The 10,169-nt window shown below is 50.3% G+C and overlaps 1 protein-coding gene across 1 annotated transcript in view; it reads right to left on the reverse strand.

Annotated features, from left to right (window-relative positions):
- Positions 1-3,117: 3,117 nt before the first annotated feature.
- LOC125309901 (neurogenic locus notch homolog protein 3-like) overlaps positions 3,118-10,169 on the reverse strand; it is a 20,671-nt gene continuing 13,619 nt past the window's right edge. Inside the window, exons 22-31 of the mRNA XM_048267017.1 lie at positions 9,799-9,952; positions 9,482-9,581; positions 9,031-9,197; positions 7,293-7,526; positions 6,669-6,856; positions 6,327-6,447; positions 4,780-4,930; positions 3,913-4,050; positions 3,607-3,753; positions 3,118-3,436 (exon numbers count right to left, since the gene is read on the reverse strand). Of these exons, the coding sequence (XP_048122974.1) occupies position 3,436; positions 3,607-3,753; positions 3,913-4,050; positions 4,780-4,930; positions 6,327-6,447; positions 6,669-6,856; positions 7,293-7,526; positions 9,031-9,197; positions 9,482-9,581; positions 9,799-9,952 (1,401 nt within the window). The 3' untranslated portion in view covers positions 3,118-3,435. The remainder of the gene's footprint in view (positions 3,437-3,606; positions 3,754-3,912; positions 4,051-4,779; positions 4,931-6,326; positions 6,448-6,668; positions 6,857-7,292; positions 7,527-9,030; positions 9,198-9,481; positions 9,582-9,798; positions 9,953-10,169) is intronic.

Raw genomic sequence — 10,169 nt, forward strand, 5'->3', positions numbered from 1 at the left:
CTAGATAGTTTCATTCAATTGTGTCATTCAATTACGTTCAATTGTAGGCTATGCCTCTTTATTTGGTCACACAAGAAATATTTCCTAATCTGGAAAATGTTACGTTTTTTTCGGCCAGCGGTTCTATAATAGTCTACCATTCATTTGTGCCGCAAATGATCAGACGTGTGACAGAAGCATGGGCATAGCCGACGGATAGCAATCTCATCGGAGAGGATCGAGGCCCTAACGCTGCAGATAACAGACAGAGAAAGGCACAGAACACAGTTGCATGTCCAGTGTAGCCATGGGTCTGGTGAATATAGCCTACCGAATGCAAAGCTCACGCTTTGCCTGGTCTAGACTAGAAGCTTATGTTTCAAAGATTTAGAAGCTGGGCATGTAGCGCTCCAGAATCTTTGGTAGCAACCCCGCCCCTGGTAAAACAAACATGTTTGTCAGAGAGAAAAAAAAACTGATCATAAAATGTATCATAAAAAGAAACGATGGTGTTGTAGAAATGTAGCGGAGTAAAAGTACAGATAATTGCTGTAAAATGTAACGAAGTAAAAGTCAAAAGTATGCACTATAAATTCTACTTAAGTAAAGTACAAATACGTGGTAAATTTACTTTACAGTAACGAAGTAGCAGTAGCATTTGTATTTCGTTACATTCCACCATTGCCAAAAGCTACACTTGAACTCGGATCACTCTGCACGTTATCAATTTTCTTAGCGCGCCATTGACACTGAGGATGTGTAGTAGGCTACAATAAGGTTTCACCCACAAAAGGGGTTCAAATTGACTTCACTAGACTCTATCTAAGACTATGAGGTGGCTCTGTCCATTTCTTTTACTTTTCTGTGGTGATTTTACACTTTTACGTGTAAAAATGTTGTCTATTTAATTATTTTTTTGACATGAAAGTGACTGATCCCTGCCTGGAAAGGTGATTCTTTCTGATTTATTCAGACAGACTCTAGTAATGGGTGTTGTTTCACCTGAGGGCTGGGGGGAGCCTGGGGACAGGCAGTACGCCCCCGGTGGACAAGGAGAGCACTGCAGGCGAGACTCTGCCCCTCGATCTGAGAAGAATGTTCCCACAGGGCAGGGCAGGGGGGCACTACAGTGCTGGGGGCAAAAGTGACCAGCGGGGCAAATATCCCCAAACGACTGCGAGATCGGGCAGGATCTGTGGCTCCAGAGCTACAGAAGTACCCTAAAGAAGAAGAAAAAGAAGGAGCAGAGAAGAGATGGGAACGGAAGAGAAGAAAAGAAAGGAGAGGAGAGGATAGAAAAAGAGTCACTTGGAAGTTCAGTCAATTCAAAAATCCTAAAAATATACCTTTCCACAGTCTTAAAACATCGAAGTTCTTCATGATGTTAATATACACTGCATGAAATGGATGGTTAGGGCTAGTTGGGGCTAGTTAGGTGTGGTTGGGGCTGGTTGGCTGGGGGTCTGACCTGGCCGGCAGGGTCCAGAGGGGTGGGTGAGGGCACTGGAGTTGCAGAAGAGGCCGGGGGGGCACGGAGAGCAGCCTTGCAGGCTCTGCAGGCCCAACGACACCCCCACAGTCCCCACTGGGCAGGGCCAGGGCTCATAAGCTCCCTCTGGACAGAAGAAACCTGCACACACACACACACACACACACACACACACACATGAGCGAAACCCACACAGCAACCAGCATACCCAGTGGGCTGCTATCCAAAGAGAGGGGCCTGAAACTGAGTCCCCAGTTAGGTGCTAATTTCTGAACATGTGTGATGCAAAGTGTGGGCACCTGCTGGGCATGTGTGTATGTGTGTGTGTGTGTGTGTGTGTGTGTGTGTGTGTGTGTGTGTGTGTGTGTGCGTGCGTATGCATGTGTATCTGTATGCTGAAGTGTGGCCATCCGCTGGGCGTGTGTGTGTGTGTGTGTGTGTGTGTGTGTGTGTGTGTGTGTGTGTGTGCATGGTGAAATGTGGGCACCTGCTGGGCATGGTCTACAGCTGGCCTTGGCAGGCTCTGGCTGGTAGCTGCCTGGTGGACAGACGGAGGGCTTGGCACTACCATACGGACATGACTGACCGGGTCGACACTGGCGATCTGGCCAGAGGGAGAGATTAACACACACACACACACACACACACACACACACACACACACACACACACACACACACACACAGGGAGAAAAGAGGACAGAGAGCAGCAATCAGACAACTATAAATAACCGTGAGCAATCATATCTCATGGCAACCTATCAGTCATTCTGGCAACAGCAGGCTTCCAGAAGGCAGCACACACAGTAGGCCTGCCCATAGGAGGACAGGGATCACTCAACCCAGCATGCACGCATACACACACACACACACACACACACACACACACACACACACACACACACACACACACACACACACACAGACAGACACACACACTTGCACATGCTTTTATTTGGTCCTTAACACAGACACACAGACACACAGACACACACACACACACACACACACACACGTACATAAACAGACAGACACACTTGCACATGCTTTTATTTGGTCCTTAACACAGACACACACACACACACACACACACACACACACACACACACACAGATGCACTGATAGACAGACAGAGGGGAGGAAGAGAGAGAGAGAGATTGAGGGAGAGGATAATAGATTTAATTGTGTGTGTGTACCGGGCTTAATTACAGCATCAGAACCAAGTGGGCAGAACCATCCGTCTGGACACAGCAGGTCTGCGGCAGTCTGCCCCCAGTCGGGGCAGTAGAATCCCGGGCTACACAGAGTGCAGTCCGCCTCCTCCTCTGCCCCCCACCTACCCAGAAACGTGCCTGCAGCCGGAGAAGACATCAAACCGCTCCGAACATCAAAGCATCCACCATGACCACAGGTAAAACTAATTACTCACACAGGAAAATTATAAGTAACTTATAGTTTTTTAGTTATAATATAACTCATATAAATCATAGGATTTCACATTTTTCAACAAACTTTATTTCAAATGAGAGCAGCGCATGCAATAAGACGAGAGCAGGTGCCCTTGTCTCTGATTAGCACTCAGTATTTCTACAGTTGAAAGGCACGTCCAAAAGCCTAGAACATGCTCTAGGTAGAGTGCATTTGCCGGATATTACATCACACAAGGCTGTCCACATCACAAGACTGACGAGGAAGACAGAAACTGCGGTGGCAAGGATTCTGACTGACAAGGACTCTGACAATGACGCTACTAATAAGAATGATACAACCTAGGTCACATCCTTTGCTTTTGGACACAACTGAAACTTGAGCTAGCCAGAAGAAGGGGGAGCTGTGGGGTTACCTGGGGGGCATGGCAGGGGCTGAGCTGTACCCTGGGGACAGAAGTGTCCTCTGGGACACACTCCTCCACTGGCCGAGACCGACGAGCGCGTCTCTATCTCCACACTTCCCATAGCCGTCTCACCGTCTGACAGACACAGAGACACAGATGAGCTCACACACACACACACACACACACACACACACACACACACACACACACATGTACATAGACAGACAGACCGACCATGTGTACGAGTGTGTGTGTGTGTGTGTGTGTGTGTGTGTGTGTGTGTGTGTGTGTGTGTGTGTGTGTACCAGTCTCTGTGTGTAGAGGTGTGGGTGAGGAGGCTCCTCGTGAGCAGAAGTAGCCAGCGCTGCAGGGCCCTGATGGCGCAGTCAGACCAATATCCGAGCAGAACTGACCAGCTGGACACAACTGACATGCACCCTCTGACACCGCACCTGTCAATGAAAAACACACACAGCCACACCCACACACACACACACACACACACACACACACCTTACAACATTGTCTTCCTGCAGTGGGCAGTATGTGTGTGTCGATGTGGCACTGTGGGCAGGCTTTGGTCAGTGGGTAAATGTGGGCAGGAGTGTCACCTTCTGCTGGGCTGAAGGAGCCGGGGGCAGGGCATGGCATGTGTGGTGCCCACGGGGCAGTAGAAGCCTGCAGGGCACTGGCCACCCGTCAGGTCACCTGGGGGTTGTGGCTGTATGGCGCCCTGGACACACACAAATCTGAGGACAAGAGGAGGACAGGATAGAGACGCAGACGCGGACAGAGACGGAGACGGAGAGAGAGAGAGAGAGGGGGAGAGAAGGAGGGGGGGAGAGAGAGGTGGAGATGGAGAGAGAGAGGGAGAGATATGGAGAAAGGCAAGGAGAGAAAAGGAGAGAGAGAGAGAGAGAGAGAGAGAGAGAGAGAGAGAGAGAGAGAGAGAGAAGACAAGACATGAAAAGCATTAGACTTTTATCTCCCAAAGCCATTGAAGTCTGATGACCTCCACCTCAGCTTGCTCTGCCTCACCCTCGATTTAAAGCCCATTCACCAGTTCAGCCCTGTAATAAAGCAGTCCAATCCAGTCCACTTGCAAACCCTGTTACCTGCCTGTCTTGAAACGACTCTCCTTTTGCCTGTGAACCCAGACCCGCAGATCTCAGCCCCGGGTAATCTTGACCTGCCTTCCGCCTCTCTTCTACAGACTGGCCCTTGACTGTACTGCTGCTTCAATTGCTGTTGTGTGTATGTTTCCCCAGGACTTCCCGGATCATCCAGCTCCTGCCATTGCTGCTCGGCTATTGGGGAACACACACACACGAGACTTGAAACCCCAAACCCCCTGTAACCCCAACCCTTAAATAAACATTCTAACGGACGCCCACAGGGTGTCTGACACCCAAAGCCACACTTACACATCAGCTTTCCAAAACCCATCAGTTCAGCCAATACAAATCCAGTCCACTCACCCTGGAGAGCAGTCTCCTGAAGGGGCAGCCAGCCCCGCTGAGCCGCAGTACTGGCCTGGTGGACAGGGGGCGCACTGGCTCCTGCTGCGTATGCCCCACTGGCCACTGAAGGAGCCCACAGGACAGGGGAAGTCCTGAGCAGCCCTGGTGCCTGGAGGTGTCACCACAATGTCAATGGTAGTCACCAACAGCGTTTAATTGACTAGATGGGGATGGATTAATTAAGTTATAATGCAGCTAAGGCTAATGGAAACAAGTTTTCACAAGTTGCATAGATTCGCATCTGTTGCAAATGTATGGCTCGTTTCCTTAAATGTTCCTAGAAAACCTTCCATTTTCATTCCCCAGCCGTTCACAACTCCTCGCTTGATTAAAAGATTTTAAATGCATAGACCAGAATATTCATGAATGTGCAATAAAACATGCAAATGAGTTGAATGGAAGACCAGCTACTGCTGTACACACACACACACACACACACACACACACACACACACACACAGTTTGACATCCTGCTCAGTAGCTTTCAGACTCTGATGTGCAGATGTGCACTGCTTGCCTGACTTAGCTCTAAATGCTGCATCAACGCTGCCTCTCATCCATCTCACTGAGAACTCAGTGGCAGCTTGGGCAGAGCTACTGGCAGTGACAGTGGCCTACCTAACAAGCCGTGACACTGAACAGCAGTGGCCTACCTAACGAGCTGTGACACTGAACAGCAGTGGCCTACCTAACGAGCTGTGACACTGAACAGCAGTGGCCTACCTAACGAGCTGTAACACTGAACAGTGCCCTACCTAACGAGCTGTAACACTGAACAGTACCCTACCTAGTGGGCAGCAATGCTGAGCAGTTCCCTACCTAACAGACTGTAGCGCTGAACAGCAGTGCCCTACCTAACAAGCTGTAACACTGAACAGTGCCTTACCTAACGAGCCGTAACACTGAACAGCAGTGCCTTACCTAACGAGCCGTAACACTGAACAGCAGTGCCTTACCTAACGAGCCGTAACACTGAACAGCAGTGCCTTACCTAACGAGCCGTAACACTGAACAGCAGTGCCTTACCTAACGAGTCGTAACACTGAACAGTACCTTACCCAACGAGCCGTAACACTGAACAGCAGTGCCTTACCTAACGAGTCGTAACACTAAACAGTACCCTACACAACAGGCAGTAATGTTGGACAGTACTCTTCCTAACAGGCAGCAATGCTGGCATGAGCAGTGCCCTACCTAACGCAGTAACACTGAGTAATGCCCTACCTAACGGGCAGTAACACTGAGTAATGCCCTACCTAACGGGCAGTAACACTGAGTAATGCCCTACCTAACAGGCAGTAACACTGAGTAATGCCCTACCTAACGCAGTAACACTGAGTAATGCCCTACCTAACGGGCAGTAACACTGATTAATGCCCTACCTAACGGGCAGTAACGTAATGACCTACTTAACGGGCAGTAACGCTGAGTAATGCCCTACCTAACGGGCAGTAACGCTGAGTAATGCCCTACCTAACAGGCAGTAACACTGAGTATTGCCCTACCTAATGGGCAGTAGTGCCCCTGGGGGCAAGCAGTGGGGGCGTGGGAGCCTTCGGCCAGCCCTGTGTCAGGATGCAGTGAGGCACCGCAGAAGAAGCCAGCTGGACAGGGGGCACACTGGGTCTGCAGGGGGCAGAGAGATAACAGCTCCTTAATCAATCACACACACACACACACACACACACACACACACACACACACACACAGATACACAAACATACATGCACGCATACAGTACACACAATTATACATTACACACATGCACACACACACACACACACACACACACACACACACACACACACACACACACAGTCATACATTACACACAAACACACACAAACCTGTCCAGGTTGGTCCTGATAGGTTCCTGCAGGACAGGGGGTTGGGACAGGACTGCCTGGGGGGCAGATGTAGCCCGGGGGGCAGGCTTTAGGGCTGGAATGGTTGGAACTCTCCCCATTAGGGCAGTAGAATCCCGCTGGGCACACTTCAGAGGGGAGAGAGAGCCCCCTACTGGAACAGGAGAAACCTGCAAGCACAAGAATTATTAAACCTCGTCCTCGTTTAATTCAATATCTTTATAATATATACATCATAATTCCTGTTAATGTTGCTGTCAGACTCCATTCAACTCTGCCTGTGATTGAATGATACCGTTCAGTTGTGGGGACCACAAATGAATGTTGGAGGGCGATGCTGAGCGGTAATAATCACTGTATACCTGATGAAAAAATGCTTAGTAAATTCCATCCAATATAGTGCTGATTTGCTCCTCCATCTGCCCAACAGCATAACCTACTATGTATAATAAAGCAACTGACAGTTTCTGATGAGTTTAAGTGAGGGGTGTTGTCTGTGATCATTAAGTGATCATATAGATGAGGGATGATGTCTGTGATCGGACTATGCCGTCTAACGCTGGGAGTCATGGCATGAATGTCCAGTGGATTTCCGTGCACACACACCAGCTGTACAGGGCTGGCAGTCCGACAGGTGGGCGTTGCCCGTGGTGTTGCTGTAGCGGCCGGTGGGACAGGGAAGAGGTACGGAGGCCCCAGAGGGACAGTAGTGGCCTTGAGGGCAGCTGTCCCCCGTTGTGCCGTCCTGTGGCCGCGGGGACGCGGCGCCCGCAGAGCAGAAGAAACCAGCAGAACAGCGGCCGGCCGGCTCACTCTGACCAGACCATGCACAGAAGAAACCTGGACAGGAGAGAGAGAGGTGAGGGGCAGAGATGGAGGGGGAGGGAGAGAGAGAGTGGGAGGGGAGGAGAGGGAGAGAGAGAGGGAGAGAGTGGGAGGGGAGGGGAGAGGAGGGGAGTGGAGGCGGAGGGGGAAGGGGAGAGAAAGTAGACACCTTTAACACACACACACACACACACACACACACACACACACACACACTCTCTCTCTCTCTCTCTCTCTCTCTCTCGCTCTCACACACACATACACACGCATATTTAGAAAGTAAACTAAAACTAGAAGTTCTGATGCTGAGGTGCTAAACCTGAGGTAAGGCATTTGTCAGCCGGGCTGTAAGTGGTGTGTAATCTACAGCTCCACACACCCTCATGGCCCTGTGGCAGCCTGTCCGCCGCAAGATGGAGAAGGCTAGCCTGGACAGGGTCAAAGGGTGATTTAACGGACCGGGCTGTCATCCAGCCTGCTGCTCAAAGAAATCCATCTGCGCACACACTGGTGCACACACACACTCACGCACACGCACACGCACACACCTCCCATCCTTGCTGCTGACTGTAATGATGCAGGCTTGAGGAAAAATGACCATCGCTGCAAATCTGTCTATAGAGATTCACAAAACTTCCCCGCTGGGTCATGTGCTATTCCTGTGCAGGTATTAGTGGAGCTACCTCCGGCAGGGAGGTTATATTTTTGGATTGGTTTGCCTGTCCGTCTGTCTGTCTGTGTCTGTTTCTGTCTGCAGGATTGTTCAAAACTACCAGGCTGATTTTCATGTAGTTGATAGAGAAATGTAGCAATGGCCCTGTAAGAACCCATTTAACTTTGAAGCGGATTTGAATACAATTCATGGTACAAATCCACAAATGATTTGGTACTTTCATTTACATTACTAGCTAAATTTGGCCTTGGCAAAGGTGTGAGCTCTCTGAGTTCTCTGGTAGTTGATTCTGATATTACTTCCCTTTCTTGATGTTGTCAAGGTGAGGCAACTAATTAGAGAGAGGTGACAGATTAAAACACACCTCACGCCTCAGAGTGCTTTGAGACACAAACACAGGCGCACACACACACACACACACACACACACACACACACACACACACACACACACACACACTCTCTCTCTCTCTCTTTCTCAGAGCGCTCTGACAAATGAGAGGAGTACAGCAGTGGGGTTGCAGGAACACAAAACTCGTGGCCCCAAGAAAGTTCTCAAGGACAATAAGTAATGTAAATTAGAAGTAAACAAACACACACACACACACACACACATACACACCTCACACTCATGAACAGGCCAATCCACACAAAGACACACACACACACACACAAACACACACACACACACAGCACTGTGATACAGTATGCTGATGGCTGATGTGCACACACAAACAGACACACACACACACACACACACACACACACATAGAAAACACACACACACACACTGCACTGTGATCTCTGTATGCTGATGGCTGATAAGCATGCGTGCGCCTACGGGTACCTGGAGGGCATGGCATGCAGCCGTCGGCTGTGCCCATTCTCTGCCGTGGGTTTACGGTGCCAGCTGGGCACGGGTGCTGGTACGCAGTGCTGGTGCCAGCGGGGCAGTAGTGACCAACAGGACACTCTACGCTCTGATTGGCTGAGCCAGTGCCAGGACAGTAGTAACTGCACGGAGAGACACAGATGAGGACAGGGGCAGCTACACTGGACAGACATACAGACAGACAGGACAGGGGTAAGTGAACAGAGAACAGACAGACAGATACAGACAGACAGACAGATAGACTGACAGACAGACAGGACAGACAGTGTATGAGTGAGTATGTGTGTGTGTGTGAGGTGTATGTGCGAGAGAGTACGCGAGAGAGAGAGGGGGGGTGAGAGAGAAAGAGAAAGAGAGAGAGAGAGAAAGAGAGAGAGAGAGAGAGGGAGAGGAAGGGATGTTGTACCCCTGTGGACAGAGACTGCAGGTGGCCTGTCCCTCCTCAGTGCTGAGTCGTCCTGCTGGGCAGAGGAGGGGCCGCGTGGAGGCCCGGGGGCAGTAGTGTCCTGAGCATGTGAATCACATAAGACACGTCACGCCGTCACAATGCTACAGTGTAACAGCGTTAAACAACCGGACAGGACAGGAGCCTCTTAACTGGGACCATACGGCCATACAGCCATTAATGTTTTACTCTTGTTTTACTGTGTGTGTGTGTCTGTGTGTGTGTGTGTGTGTGTGTGTTTTTGTGTGTGTCTGTTTATGTGTGTGTGTGTGTCCTACCTGCAGGACAGGGCCCTCCCTGAGCATCCCTGCTGTGTGGGTTGGGATATACTGCCCCCTGCTGGCAGTAATAGCCTTCCCAGCATTCCCCAGTCGGTGCACTCAGACCTGCTGAGCCGCAGTAGTGGCCAGGGGAGCACAGTGTGCAGCTCACCTGGGGGAGGGGGGTGTTGTATGTGTTTAGCACTATAGACACACACAGTTGAAGAGTGTGAGCGTGTGTGTGTGCGAGTGTGTGTGTGTGTGTGTGTGTGTGTGTGTGTGTGTGTGTGTGTGTGTGTGTGTGTGTGTGTGTGTGTGTGTGTGTGTGTGTGTGTGTGTGTGTGTGTGTGTGTGCAAGTGTGTGTGTGTACAAGTATGTGTGTGTGTGT

The sequence above is a fragment of the Alosa alosa genome, chromosome 16, assembly GCF_017589495.1.
Source record: "Alosa alosa isolate M-15738 ecotype Scorff River chromosome 16, AALO_Geno_1.1, whole genome shotgun sequence".
Classification (NCBI taxonomy): Eukaryota; Metazoa; Chordata; class Actinopteri; order Clupeiformes; family Clupeidae; genus Alosa; species Alosa alosa.